Source organism: Neopelma chrysocephalum, unplaced genomic scaffold, assembly GCF_003984885.1.
Source record: "Neopelma chrysocephalum unplaced genomic scaffold, ASM398488v2 Primary Assembly neopelma1_22, whole genome shotgun sequence".
Taxonomy (NCBI): domain Eukaryota; kingdom Metazoa; phylum Chordata; class Aves; order Passeriformes; family Pipridae; genus Neopelma; species Neopelma chrysocephalum.
The window spans coordinates 20,265,505-20,287,399 of NW_020897689.1; the positions used below are offsets into that span (position 1 = coordinate 20,265,505).

General features: G+C 36.7%; 1 protein-coding gene across 1 annotated transcript in view; it reads left to right on the plus strand.

The window, feature by feature from the left end:
• Window positions 1-21,895, plus strand: part of CCDC178 (coiled-coil domain containing 178) — a 158,028-nt gene that overhangs the window by 134,807 nt on the left and 1,326 nt on the right. The window contains 1 exon segment of the mRNA XM_027675643.1: window positions 4,492-4,629. Within this exon segment, the coding sequence (XP_027531444.1) occupies window positions 4,492-4,629 (138 nt within the window).

A 21,895-nucleotide genomic window follows, 5' to 3' on the forward strand; every position in this document is an offset into this window, starting at 1 on the left:
CAGGGCAGGTTTAGGTTGGATATTAGAAGAAGGTTCTTCACCCGGAGGGTGGTTGGGCACTGGAACAGGCTCCCCAGGGAAGTGGTCACAGCACCAAGCCTGACAGAGTTCAAGAAGCATTTGGACAATACCCTCAGGCACATGGTGTGACTCTTGGTGATGGTCCTGTACAGGGCCAGGAGTCGGATTCAATGATCCTTGTGGGTCCCTTCCAACTCAGCATATTCTGTGATTACGAATAATTATAATTTTGTTTAAAAAGATATTTTATTCATAGAGAGTCTTTGCATTCTCAGGTGTAAAGGACAAACAGTTGTATTGAGATCAATTGGATCTCACTATTTAAAGACAGCTGAGAAGGGAATTAGGTTTCTAATCATAACCCAATATGATGCTAGCATGATGCTGACAACAACTGGCAATTGAAGCAGTTCAAGTAGTATGTTATTGACAGAGGAAAAGCATCAGGACTGAGTTCCAGACGCTGTTCACTTTGTGTTCTTAATGGGGCCACATGCCATTTGACATTTAAACAAGTAAATGACCCTAGTTTTGGGTTCATTGTCAAACATGTCTGCAATCTGTGTTGGTCTAGCCTGATGCAGCTAGACTCTAATAAAAGATAAGCAGGGGAAAATTTTGGGTTCCTGTGAACTGCCAGACAACAAAAGTAAAAAGTGTTCTGGTCTAAATAAGATACAGTTACTTCTTACTATGTGGGATTTTCTTTCAGTTTAACTTTTTTTGCAGTATAGAGAATCCAAATATAGTGATAGAATCAATTAATGAGGGCCTAGAAACAATGCCACTGGAATAATAAATGGGCTTCAGCTTCAAATAGTATCATATGTTTTTTAATCCAGTTTGATCCCTCAAATAAGAAATTACAGATTGAGATATTGGCTTGATTTCAATCATATTACTGCAAGTCAGGCATGAATTGAATGAAGTATCTAGATGTATCATAACAAAAAACTTTAAGTTGAGAACAGAATAAGTTACCCCGAATCATAAGGTTCCTTTCTAGTAAGATAGCAATGTCAGATAGTTCACATCTCCTTTTCCCAAATTTATGCTGATATTATTGATGATATATGCCACGTATAAAGAAGGAATTAAATGACCACGGAGTCATATGTTCCCCTCTGCTGTGAGTCACAGAGGGGAGCCATAATGGAAGGGAAATGACAGTGAAGCCCCAAAAGCAACTCCTTGAGAACATCATTGATCCTCTCCAGCAACTTCCAAAGGTGTCTCCCCAGCAAAGCCATTTATTCACTGCTTCTTTGTTTGCAGGGTGAGGATGAGGACAAGATACTTGCTGCAAAAATTGTCCCCTCTCATCAGGCTGTATCAGCTGCATCCAAGGCAGATTCAAGGACAACAGAAACAAGGATTCCGGGGTTTCCCTTCCTTTTGAATCCCCAAAATCTGGAGCTTGCTTGTCTTTCAATTTCCTTTTTCCTTCAGTCCTGCTCCCACAGCAAGGTAAACATCAAAACCAAAGTGAATCTCATATAAATATTTGGCTACTGTTCATATTCCTACACTGGAGATGGGTGCTGTTACATTCTCTGCCAGCATTTGGCTTGATGTGTTCAGAATATTTAGGAAACAGCTTGTTTCTCAAATAGTGAAAAAAAACACTGAAAAAAAAGGAGATAGCAACAATATCATGTGTTTAACTCATGCATGCCATGCCTTCTTAAGTCTCTACAGCTGACAAAAAAATGTAAAAGATAAGGAAAAGCTAATAACTGTCTAATAAAGCTAATAAAACTGTTATATGACTGCGAAGAGGATCAACAGGATCAGTATGGGTGTCTGTAGAGACAGGGACATCATGGCAAAGCCTATGAAATCTGCTTTAGGGCTAAACATTACTTGTGATTTTTCTTTTTTAAATCATTGCCTCAGCTAAGGGTCTGCTGTTGACTCAGGGATTTGCTTGGTCTCTCCTAGGTTAGTGTGCCCATCATTTCATTCTAAGATCGCAGGCAACATTATCTGATCAAATTGTTACTTTCTCATAGACCTGTATTTCTGATTGTATGCATAAATGTTATTTATATTGCAATTAACATTGTAAAGATAATAAATGTTTGGTTTAGACTTCATTATGTTAGGCACAACAAAGTGTTTTCACAATACGAGATATATTTTGAAATGTGGTACTTACAACAGTATCAGCTTTCATGAACTTGTAATTTTGAAATGAGAAGCATTAGCAAAGACTGTATTGGACACCAGCCATTATAAACTGCCAGTTTCTCAATAAATATGGCAATTTTCAAATAGCCAAATTTCAAAACTTTTTAATGTCTTTGATTCTCTCGATAAGAAGCTGGATAGCCACTCAACTGAATAACCACCAATCCCTTTCACTGTTCACTGGTAAATGCTTTCATATGTTCCCCCAGACACCATTTTCCTTATTACAACAACATATCTTGCAATTATTTTAGCTTTTTACAAAAACCAGTGTTTTGATAATCCAAAAATTGTTTTCTACTTGTTTTTCTAGGGCTGAAGCAGGTTGTTTTAATAAAATGTCCTAGGTTGCTATGCTTTGCCCTTCTTTCACCTGCATTCTTTTTCAGACCCCAGAATGGTATCAAAAAAGTGATATTTGAAAATAGTTGAATTAACAGCAGACAAGCAGAAAAAGATTTCAGGAAACAAAATAATTCTTAAAATAGGAGGAAAGGAGCTCTGGCACTTAGAAAAGGTTCTTCACACTGGAAAACATAATATTTGAGTTGATAATTTTTTATTTTTCCATTGAGTTTTTCTACCTTCCCTCGTGTTATTTCTAATATACATTGACAGAACACAAAATATTATGTACAAAGACCTGTTTTAATATTTTACAGACTCATTTACAAAGATGCAGCATACTTACAGCTTCCATGGAATCTAATGGGACTTGTGGAAACTCAGTATTTCCGAAAATCAGACCATTAATTTTGAAAATGTGCATTAATTATTCTCTAGGCTGTAATAGCTCATTTGATATTACTACAATCTACATTCTTTTGAAAAAGTGTATTTTTCACCTGGTACACTGCGCTTGCTCCTAAAGAGCAGTCATATCTTATCATGTAAAAGCTTCTTTATAACTGATCCAATTATTGACCTGTGGCATTGACCTTAATGAAATGTAATATTTCCGAAGGAATGGTACAATCCATTGTGTTAATCTGGGTGACAGGCATACTCTTGAAGGCTTCATGCTAACAATAGCTATAGAATTTATTGAAATAATTAACTTGATGAAATACAAACCCGTATATTTCCACTAAGCAATGAATTAGGTAGTTTAAATTTCCATTTTCTACATTACAACTAGACTAAAATATGCAGAAGTATTTGCAGAATTTGCCAAAAAACACCGTTCTTTTCAAAAATATTCTGTGTTGGTAGATTTTCAGATCTCTTTAAACATCTTCCTTCTAGACCAAGACCTGCCACACTGTGTTTATGAGTTCCAAATACTTGTAGATTAAGGAAAAACTGATATTATTCTTAACCATGGATTGTAACAATAATTACTGTTAGCAAATAGCAAAAGCCTATCAGGTAAGTACTCCCACTAGGAATAATTTCAGTTAGGATCCTTTGCAGTGAATACAATTTCTAGGATAAATGTTATCTTTTCTGTATGCCTATATAAAATCCTTTTTTTAAGTAGTGTCACTCTCAGCTACCACATTTGATGCAATTTAGTGCTGTTAGATGCTTTCTTGTCATGTGGTTATAGCCGGGTAGATTAATAGGAACTTCTATATGGAAATTTCTTTCCTGTTATTGTTCTCCCTGAGCAGTTGATGGCTAAGTTAATTCTCTTTAGTTTTGTCATGCACTAAAGCACACATTGCCAAGCTATGATAAGCTTTATACAGGGAAAAAAAAGCCCTTGTGTCCATCAAAGTCTTAAACTTGCATTTTAAACTTTGGCCTGACCTGATGTGCCATTTAAAAAGCTTCAAAAGATTATTTTTTTAAGAAAGGTTCAATATGTCCCGAGGCTATCGGTTTTGAGTTAAACTGGGTGAAGTAGAAATATTTTACTCATCAGCTTTGCAGTCACAGAGTTTGCCTCAGCTAGAACAAAACTGCTGAGGCATTTAGAGAAAATTAACCCCCCATCCTGGCAGCCAGATGTGACTGGTTTCTGATGAATGCACATGAGTGGGCTGAAAAACCAAGAGACTGTGAAATTCCTGTCAGGTCCGTACAGCGCAGAATGGGCTATTGACTGCTTTCTATATTTCCCTCCATCATTCTTCTTGAACGCTGCCATTAATTTCCTCTCCTGCTCTGACTTGGGAATTTAATTTTTTTCTTGTTCTTTTTTTTTTTCCCCTCCTTCCTCCCCCCACCTTCTTGCCTTTTCCCCCTGCCCCAGCCCCCCCATTGCTGTTGCCATGGCCATTGGTTTTGGCGTTGCCGCTTTTGGCGTTGGCGTGACTGTTGGCGTTGCTGTCCCAGCTGCAGGCGCTACAGAGGCGGTGGAGCAGGGACTCACTGGCGGCATGGTGGAGCCGGAGCGGCCTCTCCAGCCACGCTGGGCTGGCGAGGATCCAGGCAGCCTCTCAGGAGAACGCTCAGAAAATATTAGCTGTGCAGGTAGGTGATTGCAGGGAAGTCGGAAAGATCATTCTGATCTAGATTGAAAAGCAAATGATGGGTAGTGTGATGAAGCATTAAAACCATATCCCATCAGAGTTTTATAAATTTTTAACCTCTTTAATAAACTGGAATTGCATGAAGGATGAATTCAGTAAGTTAGCACATATACCATGCATAGATTGAAAAAAGAGGGGGAGATTAGATTTATTTCTCACAAACCTTTGAGAAGATTATTATAAATACATTGAATATAAATATTTGAAACACAGAGTGGCATTGCTATTGCTGCTCAGTTGTTTTAGAAGATGTTATTGTGTCCTGTTTTGCGCAAATATTATTTCCGTGGTAAACAATGTTGCCATTTTCACTGCATTGGTATTTAATTTCTTTAGAAGGAGACTATTTTTTAGAAGTATTATACCTTCCTAACTCAGTTATATGGTGATTTTCCCTTATTTGTAAAAAAGAAACATTATGGGGATATGAGATTTAAAAATGGTTTCCGACTATGTGTGGTTTCTCATTTTATGTCTTGTTCCCCAGAAAAATATATTTACTAGGGAAAATAACTACTATGCAGTAGAGCTGGAATGTTCTTATTCTTTTTGTCTTGTGCTACAATATCTTATTTATATTTCTGTAAAGCCACTCCTTTCAATCCCTTCCCATAGTTAATGGCCATAACCAGATGGCGTTTTTGAAGGGTTTTTAAAAGACTTAAGTGAAATATTTCTTCAGATTTACTCCTTGCAAAAGAAGTTACATTGCTGATGCAGCTGTAGTGTGGCATATTCTCAGAAACTTTGTTGTCTAATTTGTAACAATCAAGATTTGTTGTATGATTGCGGAAACAATTTTATTACATTTTAATATTAGTTACTTCAACTTTTCAGTTAATACCTGATGTATTAAAATAAAATCTAACATGAATAAGTTCTAGAATACCATTAAATTGCATCAACATCATGATCTGTTTTCGGTATTTCACTAGGAGGACTTTTACTTCAGAATTTCAAATTTGCACATATGTTCTACGGAATAGTGCATGTTGTACTATATTTGTTCTACCTAGGTAAAAGATTTAGAAAATTCTAATCATAGTAAAATCAGAAAGTCAAGAAAAATAATTAAAATAAAAATGTAATAAGATTTTTTACATTAGTTATTATTTTTAATACTCTTTATGGAATACTATGGAATTTTGGGATTGTTACATGTGCTAAATATTGCACTGACCTCTGTGCCAGTGAAAACACTTTTTTTATTCAAATTCCTCATTTAGCACTTGAAAAACTGGAAAAGCTCCTTTTCCATTTTTGCGGGGGGATATCTGGGATGATTTCTGTGCTCTCCTGTGTTTGATTACTCCAATAGTGAGTAGATGAACAGGGTGACCTACGTGGAGCTCAAAGCTCATGAAGAACAATAGCAGTGATGTAGAAGCCACGGGTGGCAGTTGGTTTCCTCACACACAAATCTCTACATTAATCTAATGTTATGCAATATTTTAATAGCTGTACTGCAAACCTCATATGCAATTGAGCTCCCCTGTCAACAACAAGTCCATGTGACAAAGAATAAGTTTTGTAGAAAACCTTCACCTTAGCATATGTTTTTCCATGCATGCTTTTCACGCTGAGAAGCTGTGTCTGTAAATCTTGTCACCCTGAATAACTCGACTATCTAGAAATGGGCCTAGACTAAGCTATTACGTGTAACTCCCAGCAGCATTTGGGGGTGTTCAGATCTGAGTAACTCAGGCCTTCCAAAGACAACATCTTGTTCAAAACATTGAAAACATTCTGTTCCTTATCTGCTTTCATTATCCGTGACACCCTTTTCTGATATTCTAATACTTTTCAGGTATTCTGATAACCTTGCTACGTTTTTATGCAGTTTGACTGATAATAACTTACAACTAAGATAATGAACAAGGAAAAAATAAAATTAAAATGAAGCAGTTCAGCTAAGAGCAATTGCAAAGGTGCGTAGAAGATTATTTCTCTTCAGCAAGGTGATCTTTTTATATTTTAGAGGTCTTGACAGTGGTTTAATTGTATGTGGAACTGATGTCTTTGTAAATCTTTGTTATTGTCCGATCAATCTTGATCAATCAATTGACAGAAGAATTTCTGTCAATTAAGTTCTTATATTGATGACATTCAACATACTGACACACACTTCCAAAATAAAATCCAACAGTCGTCCGTCTCTCTTCCTTTTCTCTCAGCCAGAAATATGCAGAATTTGTTGTTCCTAGTGACCACCTTACATTGAAGCATGAGGTGGGAACACACTGAGAAGTGTGTGGTAAAATGGTGATTCCTGCTTGCTCACAAGAGCTTGTGTCCCAGCAGCTACCTTGACCAGAATAAGCAGGAGCAGGTGAATGACAGAAGAGTGCATTAGGAGAGGCAGTAGATACAGTACATTGGCTGCCTAAGTGTTTTCTAATATTTTACAGAAGCCGTGACCTGGGTGAGATCCAAAAAGAGACTTAAAAGTAGATAATGGAGGAGGTTTTGGCCTTTTTACCATGTGCTTTTTAACTAACAACACTCTCCAGTTATAGGGAGCAGCAGAGTTTTGTGAGAATTGTGATGTGAAAATAAAGAGCTGTCTTAAACTGAAAGACAGATTTGACCAGAGTTTCATCATTACTTATCAACACTCATAATGTTTAGTGACATGAATAGATTATTTTAAAACAAAATGTGATTTTAATTTCTATTAGGCATCTTTTATTTCAATCAAACTTTTAAATATATATTTCCCTGAGTTTTATCGTGATCTTTGTAGCCAGTTATCTTTTTCAATATTTAATATTTGCATTGGGAATAATTAACTGATTACTTAGTGTCTGTATGTTTTGTGAATGTACTTCTGGCAGAAAAGGAAGTTTTAAAATTGAGCATTTAAATTGTGATGTTAAAAATAGGGATTAGATATTCTTCCATATTAATAGCAAAGAATAAATATATTAGCAATCAAATCAAATGTTAGAGCAGAGATCAATGAGAGAAATTATTTATACTTCCACTTTTGGCTCTTCATCTATTTCATTTTTTTGCAGAGCAAAGTGCAGGGCTGTTTCTTGAGCAAGATTATTTCATCTTCTGATGCTCTACCTTTTTTCTAACCCATTTCAAATTATAAAAATTTCTTCAATGCAATCTGACTGCAACCAGTAGCAGAGAAAGATTACAATCTAGAGATATTTTTTTATTTGAGAGATAATGCTAAAAGTGTCTTAGAAACGCATGAGCACTGCTCTGTTCTTTTCATTCAGGGAAGTTTACATACATGCGCAATGGCTCTGAAAAGAGACTTTGTTGTTATTGTGGTAGTCAGAGAAAGATTTTTGTGCTCCATTATAGATGGGCTTTTCAGGTATTTTACCATCACTGTCAGCACAGTTGGTATTCTGTGGTTTGCTGGAGAATTTCAGTCTTCAAAAATTCTTCTACAATTATGAAACAAATTTTTAATCCAGCAAAAAATAATAAAAGTGATCTCTTAAGTTAAAAAAAAAATTATAAAAATGTAAAATCTTTTGTCCCAAAAGTGTACAGGCAAGGTATTTATTATGTTCATTACTTTTGCTTTTCCAATAATGTTTTGGAGTTTCAATAACTTGGCTCTTGAGTAACTTCAATTAGCTATCTAATTGCAAAAATGATATATGATGGCAGATGTAGCTTTATTTGGGACTGTGCCTGTGCTTTAATCCTGACAGTATTCAATTTAGACCATCCTTTTAGATGATTTATCTTGACTATAGTTATTTCAGAATTATGTTGAGGCTACAAAAACAGATAGTATCATTGCTACTCTTATTGTGACTTTAAAACATTTCATACATACTTTTCCTGATGGTGGCATGACAAAGGTAACATTTTAATAAATGCAAGATTATTGGTTTAATTTTTAATGGATCAGCACCTTTGCACACCAGAATAGATAATCAGAATTTAGTGTTTGGAAACTCCTTAGTTGGTAGCAGTTTTACCATCAGGTGGGAATAGCTACATAAGGCACCAAGGAATGAAGCATGGACGCAGTGTCTGTCGCTCTGACTGCAAAATGCTGTGATTATTTATAAATTTTCTGCAGTTTAACTCAAATTGCTTGATTATCCTGAAATCTTTAAACATTTCAGCAAAGCTGTTGTAGCTCAAAATTCCACTGTACTGAACTACACCAGTTTACACTAGAAAAGAGTGTGTTTTGTTTTGTCTTTGTTTGAGCAATTTTGCAGAGGTCACCAGAGAAAGGAATGACTGTTCTTTACTAAGACTTTGAAACTTTGCTGAATCTACTGCAGTCAACCCAGTGGATACTGATTCTTAATGGAGGAAATATTTTACTGACTCTGCAGAATTTGTGGTTTTCATGAAACCCTGTTTCACCTCCTTACAAGAAAGACAGTGCAGTTCCACTAAGGCCAGAACCAACTGGAATCCTGCATGTTACAAGCAGGAGAGCATTTTGCTCTCTGAAAACCACACATTCTTAACTTGCTTCTTAGCTGTCAGGTGGTAGTCAACTTAAGTACATCTTTTTTTCTCTTACTTATTAACACAGGTGTGTTATGGTGTCCCTCAGGGCTGATGCTCTTCAAAGTCTGTATGCCTTCTCTTTTATTTTTCTCTGTTTTGGGTTGAGTTATCACCATTTATGCTGATTGCACTCAGTTATGTCTTTTTTGCCTGCTGATTTCAGTTTAGCAGTCTTGCTGTTTCTGCCTTGTCTTGGAGACATATGGGGTTGGATGACAGATAATGTTTCTTAAGGGGACATGGCTGCACACCTTTTAATTAGTTCTAAGCTTTTGTGTTTAGTCACATTTTTTCATAGAAATCATTTAAAATGTTGAAGTTAAAATTTGCTGGGTTTATTATTCATTTATAAAATATTTATCTTGTACAGTGCAGAGGAACTGAGACCAGCTTCTGCTCCTGGAGGTAATGCTTATGGGTTGAAAAATGTGTTATTTAGTTAATCGAGTTCTAAAGAAACATGGAAATCAGCATCCATTACATAGTTCCTAAAAATATATGGTTTTCTTCTCAAATCCTTATGAATTTTGGATTCATATTTATTTGAATTCTTAAAGCAATTATGTTTGTCTAGATTTTTCTAGGTTGAATTGATAACCCTGACAAGCATTCACCAAATTCTTTGAGTTTATATACCGTGTAGGTTTAGTGGCAAATACAGCTGCCATGCCATGGAATGGACACACTAAATGTTCATGACCATTTATTTTGTTACGGCATAATGAAAGTGACCTTTCCAGTGAGAGAATGGAAAGTCATCTCAAAATAAGCCAAACTCACAGAAGAAATTAGAACTTGCTTCATTTTTTTGTCTCATTTTCATGGTCTGTGATTTTGCTTATCACATGGCAAAAGTCCAATATCTTTATTCTGACATAATTTCCTTTACCATTTTGAAGTGAAATGTACATATAATTTGGAACAACTCAGCTGCATTTCGGTTTTTATGCCGCTTACGCCTTAACATGCCAAGCTTCTTATGCTTCACATAAACTCTTTATTTTTTGAAACATCATATCCAAAGGCTCATATAACCACAAACATCTCCTGGAATACACAGAAACACCTAACTGTTTCAATTCTTCTGTGGCTTCACTTAAATATTTCATTATATGAAGTAAATATGACATGAATCAAACAGTTCAGAAATGTATTTGCCACTTAAAAGCTCTAGTGTATAGTAGGAAGACTCTCTGGACTCCTCAGTTGAGAGACTCAGGGTTTAAAACCCAACGGAGTAAAAATGTGCTGAAACACTCCATTGTGAATTGAGAAGTTTTCAGAAAATCTAAAGTTGTGCTTGATCCTTTTCCAGAAACTGAAGACAACTGGATTTCTATTTCTTGAAGTAGCATAAATTTACTTTTTTACTTAAGTAGTTAAAATCTGTGTTGAAATGTTTACACAAAATACACTAAATTAAGTTTATATAAATAACTGCAATCCTAATATTTTTTAATTGAGTACCTTGTTTTTTTAATCTTAATAATTTTCTTGTAAGTTCTGTTTTAAACTCTAAAATCTCCAAGAATATAAACCATTATATTGACTCTTACCTTGATCATCAGCAGAATTAGTGCCAATAAACTTTGCCACTTTAACTAATGGAGTAAATAACAACTGTAGTAGACTACTGTCCACCTCTTATTCATAATTTGTTGCTCAACCTTTTTGTCTAGTCAAAGTCCTTCCAGCTTATAGTGTCTGCTTTTTCCAACTCAGTGTCTGTGCTGCATCTCATCCCAGACAATTGTCAGACTTTCCTGCACCTGATTCATTCCCAGACTGCTGGCCCAGCCATTTCTGCTCTCCCTTCAAGCTCCTTTTCTAGACTTACTGTCTGTTACTGCTTGTTGATTTCCATTTTCCTCTGTTCCCTTGTTCCTCAAGTCCTAGTCTTCATCTTCTTTTTTTTCAACCAGTGGTCACCTACTTCTGCCTCCCAGCCTCTGAGACCTGCCAATTCCAGTCTTAACCTCACCTGACAGACCACTGACAGCTTTCCTTCTCTGCAGCAAAATCGTAAGCCTTCTCCAAATCTAACTTCATTTTGTTGCTCCATTTTGGCTCTTGCTCCGTCACATTCATATGAAGCCATTTCCTCCTCCTCCTCCAGCGTCTAATGGGCAAAATGAAAGCACAGACAGGACACCTCTACTCTAAAGCCCCCAGGCCCAATTCAAACCACGTTGGTTCTGAGATACTACTGCTGAAGAAGCCTTACCTATTGCCAGGCTCAAGTTTGCAAAAAATGTAGTTCTCAGAGCTACCAAGATCAAGGTAACATTTACTAATCATGGGTGTGCAAGTTTCGAGCTGGCTTCCCACCTGTTAGGAATCCAAGAGGGAGAATTTTTTTCTTCCCCCTGCTCCCCACTGTAGGAAAGACAGAGTTTGAATGAGTGGGGGGAAGGGAATCAATTAGCCTTACAAAAGAACTAGCTGGCCAGGCCGCATTCCTAGCTGATGGTCCATCAAGGCTGGAGTGAGGGGGGAGGAGTTTTTTGAGATTTCGGTAGCTGGCCCAGGCTCACGGGGGGAATTGCTGGCTGCCCTCACAGAGGACAGGTCAGTTTTGCTGGGTGCTCTCTCTCTGGAATGGAGACAGGATCTGTGTGCGGGCATTTTTGGAGAAAAAGCCTGGAAACCAGGTTTTCTGGCTTCCTGTCCTGGTGAAGCCAGATCACTGGTCTCAGCTGGCTTTGCACACTGTCTCATGACTCCAGCTGGAGCCTACTGTGTTTTCATCGGAGAGCTCTGTGCTCACTGAGGGAGAGAGAAGAGGAGCCTTGAGACACCGTCATCTGGGAACAATAGTGAGTCCTGTGGGGGTGGACTGCTTTCCTTTCCCCCTTTCTTCCACTGGGGGAAGGATCCCCCATTTTCTTTTTCGGCTTCTCCCACGACCTAAGACCACCCTTCAGACCCCCTCTCCGTGTGGTGACCGCCAGGGCCCAACAGCACCCCCTGCAGGCCATGATTAGGACTGCGCTAAAGGATAGAGAAGTATTCATTCAGACTTTTTTTGGTTTTCCTTTTTTTTGTTTGTTTGTTTGGTTGGGTTTTTTTTGTTTTGTTTTGTTGTTGTTGTTTGATTGGTTGGTTTGGTTTGGTTTGGTTTGTTTGTTTATTTGTTTTGTTTGAAGGGGACTTTTTGGGTACAGGACTATTGCCTAGGTTTTTTGTGTTCTGTTACTGTTCTTGCCAACATACATATATCTTTTAATAAAGGGTTGTTATTTCTTCTGTTTTTTTCTACACTTCCTTGATTAAAGCCCCTTAATTTTGAATTCACAATTACTGAGAGAGAGGAGTTTGGTTTGTCTCAAAACTCATCCTCTTTAGCAAACTTTCCAGTCTCTTCAAACTGAGACACCGCCAAGTCTCCAAAACTTGACAACAGGGCCTGCTTCCCAGAGAGGGAAGGGAAAAAAATGAACCACAGGAAAAGAACTGAAAGAAGTTTGAACGAAACAGGATTCTATCAAAAATATATATATTTACAATTATATATATACAATTTGAATATATTATCCACAACAGGGAGCTCCCGAGGGGAAAAAGGGAAAATGAGGGGGAAAACAGGGATAAAAAGAAACCTAAAAAACAAATATCTCCTAAATATACCCATTAATAGAGAGCTAATAAATAAATATAAAAAACAATTAAATACTTCCCTGAGCAGGACAGCAGAGCTGTGCAAGGCAGCAGCCAACTCCCCCACACCTCCTGGAGAGACCGGAGATAACAGCAGGTCTGAGTAGCAGGCCCTGGCCTATATAAGCAAAGCCCATCTACGGAGAGACCTGTCGCCTTCAGCCACCGGAAGAGAGAAGAGAGAAGAGAGAAGAGAGAGCTCTCTTATCTGTGCCTTTTTATAGGTTGTGTTATGGAAAGGAATAGCATGGAATACTTCCTAAGTCACTACCCTAGTTCCTTCCTGGTTACAAACTGGTCCTCAGGAAGGCCTGGGGTGAAAACTATCACAATGGGCAAACTGTGTTTTAAGAGCCTCATGGTTCTGAAATTTTGTCGGTAGCAGTGTATAACCCATTCCTGCCATTTTTTAAACTTACCAAAGAAATCAAGCAATTGAGCTCAATGCCTAAGTTTTTGATATATTGTAATAAATTAAAAATAAATTAGAATGGATCCTATAAAAGCAAATGCTTGGCAATTTCCACAATACACAATGCTCTCAGCCCTACCTACAGTTTAGTGGAGTCCTTTCTATTAGAGAAAAATTAGTTGAAGTGGTTTAAAGACCAGTGTTTTAAAATCCAGAAATAATTAATTCGAATTCTTCCTAGCAAACCATATAGGAAACCTTGAACTTCTGTGACAGCTTAGCTGTTTTGGTTTGAGTAGGTGTGTTACGACTATCTGGGACAATATGGGAAAGCAGACAAACAGTCAAAATGTCTCAAAGTATTTTATTACAGTTCTGTGAAAAGTTTAAGGCTAAATTATAGGTAACACTGATGTTTATGACAATGATTCTGTAGCTCTCTTTTGACACCTTGGCCAAATACGACAACCTCTCGAAGGTCAGTCATTTGGATCACAAAATTCCCTTCTCAATTAAAACCACAATGGTTTGCACGTACTTGCTCCTTCAAGACACCACTAGTTGTTTTGATTGACATGAAATTTCAGCAATGATCTGACAAGTAAGATGGTTATTCAGTTGTCATGTGTCAAAAAGAAAATGAAATGACACTTCATAGTTTTGCTTCTCCAGCAATTGACAGAAACCTTCAGTGTATAATTAAGAAAAGTTAAATAAAGCCCATTTTTAGGAAGATGAGATTAAGAATAGGATTTATGAAATTATTCTGTTTCCAAATGAGCAAATGCTTAGCTCTGTTTTTTTAAGTAAAAACTAAGGAATAAATTTCTTTATCCAGTACAGTGAGTAAAGGCTCAGAGAAATGACATTTTAAATTAATGATTCAACCTTGCAACATCACTTTGGGCTATTTGAAGTTTAGTAACCTCCTTCTACCCATTTTAAACATATATCAAAACATAGGTTTAATGATAAACTGTTTACATGTTGAAAGCTCCTTTTTGGCAGCTCTTCTGTATTTGTTGTCACCTAAATTAATTACGGTAGCTCAGAACATCTCTAGTAAACATGTTGATACATATTATAGATTATAAACTCATCTACTGAATTCTTAACTATGGTTCCAAAGTAGATTATTTTGTTTAAAGGCATCAGTTTAAAAATTTAGATATTTAATTTAATTATCCTCTCCCAGAGATATAAGAAGAAATCAGAATCCTAGTGTGAATGACATTATACTTGCATAAGAAAACTTACAGGAGCATTTTTCCCTCAAACTCAATAATTTTGCTTATAATCACTAACTATGTTTTTGTTTTATAGAACCAGTATGATTTGGAAAAAGAATAAAATTGCTTTTAAAGTACAAAAATAATTATGAACCACTTGAAATGTAATGTCTGTATTTTATTTCTCATCAGAATTCATTAGTGTGTAACATCAATAATTTAGCCCATCATTTGCCAACACTGACTTGGCTCAGTAGTTCAATCATGTAACCCTGTAAACTCACTTTCCATTAAAATGAATGTTGCTGACAAAGGATAACTAAAGAGATACTTCATTTATTAGCTAAAGAGATACTTCATTTATCAACATTTTTAAATTAGGAGTTTGGGACCACAGACACTTAACTGGATAAATTATTCAAAGGAATCTTTGCATTAGGCCTAAAGATGTTTGTAGACTCAAATACAATGTTATCCAGAATTATAACAGCCTTTCATTTGTGTAACATGTAATTCACACTATAATATTCCAGAAACCAACAGAGCCACCTGCAGAGAATCAAATGACCTACTGGAATGGAATCCTGTCTGTCATGTGCAAAATTATCAAATTGTATTAGTTATCCCATCTTGTAATTGACTCAATCAAGCATTTCCAACGGAAAACTCCTTAAAAGAAACTTCTTGCAACAGGCATATAATCTTCCAAAGTTGCATTTGAGGAATTAAATACAGTACATTATTTTACTATGAGCACCTTCTTTAAATTCAGTCCCTATCTTCTCTAAATGTGTCCTTTAAAAACATTCACAATTCAGAGGTGATGCCTCAGCTTGTTGCTTTTCCAACCTTTTTCCTTGCCATCTTTTCTTTCTTACCAGGATACTGGGTTCATTTTCTAAACTTCAGTCCTTTCTTGTTTTAGTTCTTTTGCTAAAATAATCCGACCTGGACATAAACATGTTTTTTTAAATAAATAACTACCTGTAGCGTGAGAGGACAAAGTTATGAATGAAATAAAACCCTCTTAGATTATGTCTTTTGCCTATGCCTGAGAAGATCTGGAAACCAAATCCTTCCTAAGGATAAATCAGTAAACATCTGTCACAGGATCGACATGACATGACTGTCATCTGACTGTGTACTCTGGAGGGCTGCTGCTGGCACTACAGAAGGAACCAATTAAGGACAGAAGCAGAAAGCAAATAAAAATGTTACAATACGGGTTTGGTGTAAGCTACCGCATTACTGTCCAATTCCCCTTACTCTTTCCTATCTACCTTAATTGAATATATATGGTTTCTCTATAAAGTACTCCCATCTTTATCCCTTTCTCAAACTTTGTGTTGGAGAAACAAGAACCACTCCTCCTTCAAGTGATGTTCTGAGTAAATTCTGTTACAGTCTCTGCGCTCACAGACTGTTATAAATACCTTCTTATGGTACCCCAGACTGAGGAGTGAGAGATCAAATTTAGGTCTTCAATTGCAAGTGTTCTCTTAAGAAACATTTTTTCCAAAATTAATGGGATATTCTTCTGAGTCCAAGCCCCGTGGTAACTGAGCATGCATGAAGTAGTAGAGCAGAAATTTGTTTTTGAGATAAATGAAAAGACACTACTGTCAGCTGATTCAGGAGACTGAGGAGCTTTGTACAAGGAAATAATTTTTTTGTATTTTTTTCTCTTTTTTTGTGAGGTGAGAGTAGGGTGGAAAGAATTACACCTTAAAGAACTACTCAGTTGTCAAGAATAATTTTGAAGAAAGTGAAGCAGAAGCAGTCCTCTTCTAATAGTGCTGCATTTCTCATTGCTATAACATTCAGCATTGCCACAAGGATACAGCATTGCCGCAGTCTGTATCATCACGACTCACCATCAGTTTTGCCACACCTACTGTCACTGGAGCAGTAAGCTGAGAGTTGAAGACTAAGGAAAATGCTTTCTTTCTTATACTTAACTCTCCTCCAAAACTATGATGGGTCACAGCAGTTTCACTGTGTTGGTTTAGCATGCCAGCTTGCCACAGCTATCATGGAATTTTACTGGAGCATTTTAATTATCTATAATAACTTCAGAAAATCCCCTTTTTTCATTTGGCACAGACTTTTCGAAGCTATGAGTTTATTACCATTTCTAAAACAAGATAATGAAAAAGTACACCAAACAAGGAAACTCTTAGTGCTATGCTTCACTTCAATTAACATTTAGGGACTAAAGTTTTGCAAAACAAAAGCATACTTAAACTAGTTCCTCTGAAATCAATGATGAAATTGGGCTGTCTTTCTTAGACGGGGGACTATTTTTCCTCAGGTTGAAGACAATATACATACTCTCACTACATTGTCATGTAGTTAAACTTTTTTCTGATGGCTAAAATTATATCTTTGTTTCAAAACTTTAGTGTTGTGGTCATAGGGTTTTTTTTATAATCTTGATGGCCTAAGAATATAAGCAAGGCAGATTTTATAAGGCAAGGCACCATATTTTTATTAGACTCGAATAAAAGGGCAAGCTTTTGAGCCCTTCCCCTTCACACAATTTCTTGTATCTTTGATTACTATCTGGGAGAGTGTTGAGGATTGTGTTCTTAGTTTCAGTGAGATATTAATTTTTAACTATCACTCAGTTCAAAATATATATACATAAAATGCAGCAAAACCTTCCACCTATATTCTAGTATTTCTTAGATCTCACTATCTTATTTAGTTCACTGCAATAATAATTCTCCATATTTTGTAGTGACACCTTTGACTTATACAGAGGATGAGTCTAACTACTGCTGGTGTTATATTCTTACCTTTCTTTTTCACTTATTTCTCATTCTTTTTAATCCCCACTTCTTTCTTCTTAACAGATAGTATCTAAAAGATTAAGGGAAAATTTAGAGGACATGAGGAAGGAAACAATTTGACTAGATGGGTCAGATTAGCATTTGTGATTAGCAATCTAAAATGTGATGATGTTTTCTGAAAGAATTTACAGTTTTTCTTTCATTTCTCTAATTTTCTTAGTTCCATATGTCTCAGGAATAAAAACCCATTTGTCATCTTTCTCCTATTGATCATCAAAGAGCTGAGATATTCCTTTATGTAAACCATCAGAATTTTTCATTGCTTTATAGTCCCTCAGACATCACATAATTCTGGAACTCAATCTGTAACAGCCTGACAGCATCAGTGTCACCCTGACAGATACAATGCTGCCTGATAACCACTCAGGTTGAGAAGTTGTGCACTTTAGCTTCACCAGTGTTATTTCTACCTTAGCAAGAGAAACACACAGAAAAGTGGCCTGTTTGGGCTGCCATTTTCTTTGGAATAATTTAAGAAACCTTTTAAGCAGACTTACACCTTTAGGGAATATTGTAGATTTTTCCTTTCCAAAATTAAAATAAACTTTTACTGGAGCAAATTAGTGGCAGAAGTGCAAATTATTTTTAAACCAAATCAGCTTCATTTGAGAGAAGCCTTTAGGGGGTGTGTGGATCCCTCTGAAGCAACATTTGCAGTTTTCTGTCCTTCCTGTATGATGGAGGCAGCTGCCATCTTGGACAGTTATGTCCTTGTGGACATGATGGAGAGAAACTTGAGCGAGCCACTCCATGACTTTTCCCTCTTGCCACACTCTTTAGCTTTGAGTAGTACAGGTTGACTTTATGGCTGCTCAGTCCTACAGAGATAATTTAACATCTATTTTCAGAGATTATGAATGAATTTGTTTCTAGGTTAATACAAAACTTTCCTTTCTTGAGTCTCCATGTGTGCCACAGGGACAACAGGAGAAGTATCTGAGACTGTGGAACTCAAAAGCATGACCCTGTGGTTATAGGGAGGTCTTCTGAAATTTAGGAATACTTACTGAGCATGGGGAATTCTGGCAAAAATTTGCTTCACTCTGATCTCATCTGTCTGTTCTGGGATAGGAAAATATTAGGAAGAAATATTGCATATATTTATTGTGCCCCTATCCTCTTCTCTCCATAGCCTCTCATCATGACCATTGATGGGTGGGTTAGATGGACCACTGGCTTGATTCCACTTTGCAGTTTCCATGTTATGGTGTTATGGTTGCTGGCTTCTAAGGCAATGTGCGCGTTTTTCAATTTGACATTCACATTTTATTTATAACTTTATGATTATTCCTATGGTTTTTGCCATACTTTTCTGTTTATCTTCTTGATTTACTGTATCTTTCCATATTTCAGATATTGTATGTCTGTGTCAAAAGGTGGTTTGCAGCAGTTATTCTTTGTTCCCCTCAGGCAGCACATTAAATTATTTACTTCTGAGGAACTCTTTCCTAAATAACTTTAAAATGTACTGTATAGGAGAACAAGTTTTCGCAAAACGGGAATCATAACTGCATATGTAACACTCCTAGGAAGAAGATGATTCTCCAGGAGTTAATTTTACAAGTTACAATACTCATCAAACAATAATATTTTGCACATCTAAACTAAAATATTTGAGGATAAATCTTATGGATTCAAGTGCTCCTTGAGAAGTTATTATTATGCTGAGAATCAAATGAATCCCACTGAAGTCTATGGCTTAATTTAAGTATTCAATTTATGTGACTTTAATCCATTTGTTTAAATCATTCATGAAAATGAGATCAGAGATAAAATGTACAGGTCATTGTTGTGGGGTTTTTTGCTTGTGTGGTTTGGGTTTTTTTATTTCTGGAGTTACAGAACACATCTACAGCTCTCAGTTTTCAGTTAATGAGAATCCAGATGCATTCTAAACCTTGGCCCTAGACAGACTTATCAGTATCATTTTTCCAATGAGCCAGCACATAACATTTTCCTTTAAGAGAACGTAATCTTAAATGTTTTATTAAATCTATTTTGAAATCATGTCAGTGTCATTAATAAACTATCATTTGATGATTAGTTTTCCCACTTGTAAACTTTAGTTATTAAAAATGATATTCAGTTAAATTTACAATATATGTTAATGTTACCTTCATTTTATTACTAAAAGACGGAACATCAGATCCAAATAAAAGGTACTGATACTCCAGACAGGATTACACTGGTGGTGGTTGTACTAAAAAAACACAAAAAACTGAATTGTTGAACTACACACAATTCCAGAGCATCTTTAGAATCCAGAACACTAAGAAAAGTGGCACTGATTCCAACACTAGCTTCTTTACAGAGTGTAAAACAACAAAAAAATCTTGGAAAATCAAATCAGTAGGTCAACAAAACAATATTGCAATTCTCTCTTCCTTTTCTGTCACCTTTTTTAAGAGTTTTATCGATTTAGATATTTTACCCCAAATCTCATGAGTACTGCATTTGGCCACAGCACTTGTTCCTTTCTCAGGGATAGTGGCGCAGTGTACTTACTTTCAATTTATATTTAGGTGTCTCTTCCCACATTGGAATGTATACAGCACAGTATTCTTCCATTTTTATACCCTTAAGAGCATCTCTCTAATGGGCTGCACTGCTGCACATAGCCCCCAGGTTACTCCATGTACATTGAATGAGAAACACACACAAAGAACAATAATTCTGCATTAGAATATGGAGAAGGGGCCGAGAAAGGCTTGTCCTCATGTGCTAGTTGATCTCAGGATCAGGAAAGATTCTCTGGCCCTGGTTTGTTTAGCAGGGATAATTTTGCTGATGTTTGTCAAAACACCTTTTTTAGACTTTATATTATCACAGGAAAGGAAACAAAAGAAAACTGTGGCATATGTACTCAAATCTTAATGTGTGGATGATACATGTGGTTTTGTCCCTTTGAATTTTAATTCTTGCTGAGTACCAACTACCCCTTTGGAAAATGAATGTAAGGAAACAGCGTTAAGGATTATTCTGAGAAAAAACAAGATATGATGAAGGAAGGAATGAAGAAGCCCTTGCAGAGCAACTTTCTAGTGCACAGCATGCCTTGTATAGGAAGAAGGCTATTGCTCCTCAAGAGAAATTATCTCAGAAGAGCAGTAGTTATGGCCTACTCAGGCTGGTGTCTAGCTTCAGAAGAGGACACAGCTGCTATAATATGTTCAGTGCTTAGTGCATGGTCCTTCTTCATTCAGCCAAGTTCTAGAGAAGAACAGGACAGATGCATACACATATTTAGCATTTCATATTGCTGACTGGGGACCCCTGGTGGTCTAGTGGTTAGGATGTGGTGCTCTTACCACCGCGGCCAGGGTTCGATTCCCGGTCAGGGATACTCCCCCGGGCAGATGGACCTTGTCAGCCCTGTAAGGCCATCCATCTAAGAGAAGGTCACTCTAAACAAACCTACGTCCTGAGGACCTCACTGCCATTGTCCAAGCTCGCTTGGCCCCGGTAGATGAACCTTAGGATTAAAGGGCTCTGTTCAGCGCATGCTGTGTCTCACCTAAAAAATCCATTGCACAGGCTGGAAAGGTAAAAGACCTTTCCCAAAAATCTTCGTTCGCGAAGACTGGCCATACATTGGCTGACTTGAAAAACCTCTCTGCTCAACCCAAGAATTTATATTTGTGCTTCTGAAACTGTCTCTATTGAGAGTCTCTAGATGCTGAAGTCCAGTTCTGTAAATCATACCATTAACCTCAGAACTTAATATTTATCTCTTGTGATAGTGAAAAAAAAAAAAGGGGTAGAACACAAATGACATCTCATGAACTCACCTTTGTGTCTGGTTGATAAGCCAAGCTATTTCAAACTGTTTTCCAGTTCTGGGAAATTTTTTGGTAGTTTTAAGAATGCAGAACTTGTCTAAATAAGTTCAATCAACACAGGGACAGACAACTTGGTTTAGTTTTTGAACATTAAAATATAAGTGCATAAGCAACATGAAACAAATAAAGAGCAGCTAATGATAACATACAAATGACCTTGAGAAAAGCCACTTACGCATTCCCTTACTTCAGTGTAAGAATTGTAGGTATTTTCCTAAACAATTCCATTTTCATTAAGGCAACAGCAGCACTGGGCTGCAACAGTGTGATATAGTGAAAGACTTATCCATTCAAGCTTCTTCTGACAAGCCCAGAAAGAGTCAGAGGCTTAACAAGTGGCCTGGGACCCGGAAATTTCCAATGAGGAGGCCTCCTTGTAATTTCTTTACAGCAGAGTACTTTCCTTGTTGAAATAATCTCTTACATGTGGGAGGCAGGCCTAGCTGGGATTGGTGGGCAAACAAATGTGACTTTTAGAGCTGGCTCTTATGTGCTAATCATTCAGAGCATCTGTGTGTCATGGTTGTTGCTTGATTACATCATCATAAATAGTTTGAAGCATAAAATTGATTCCTAAATCACCATAGGATTTGATAAAATTTTGAGGAGCAACAGAAAAATAGCAATAAACCTTTCCAAAAAGAGACATTATGACAAGGTGAGACCCAGCTGTACTAGGAGTGGGAGACACAAAATGCAGAGTGGCAACACGGAA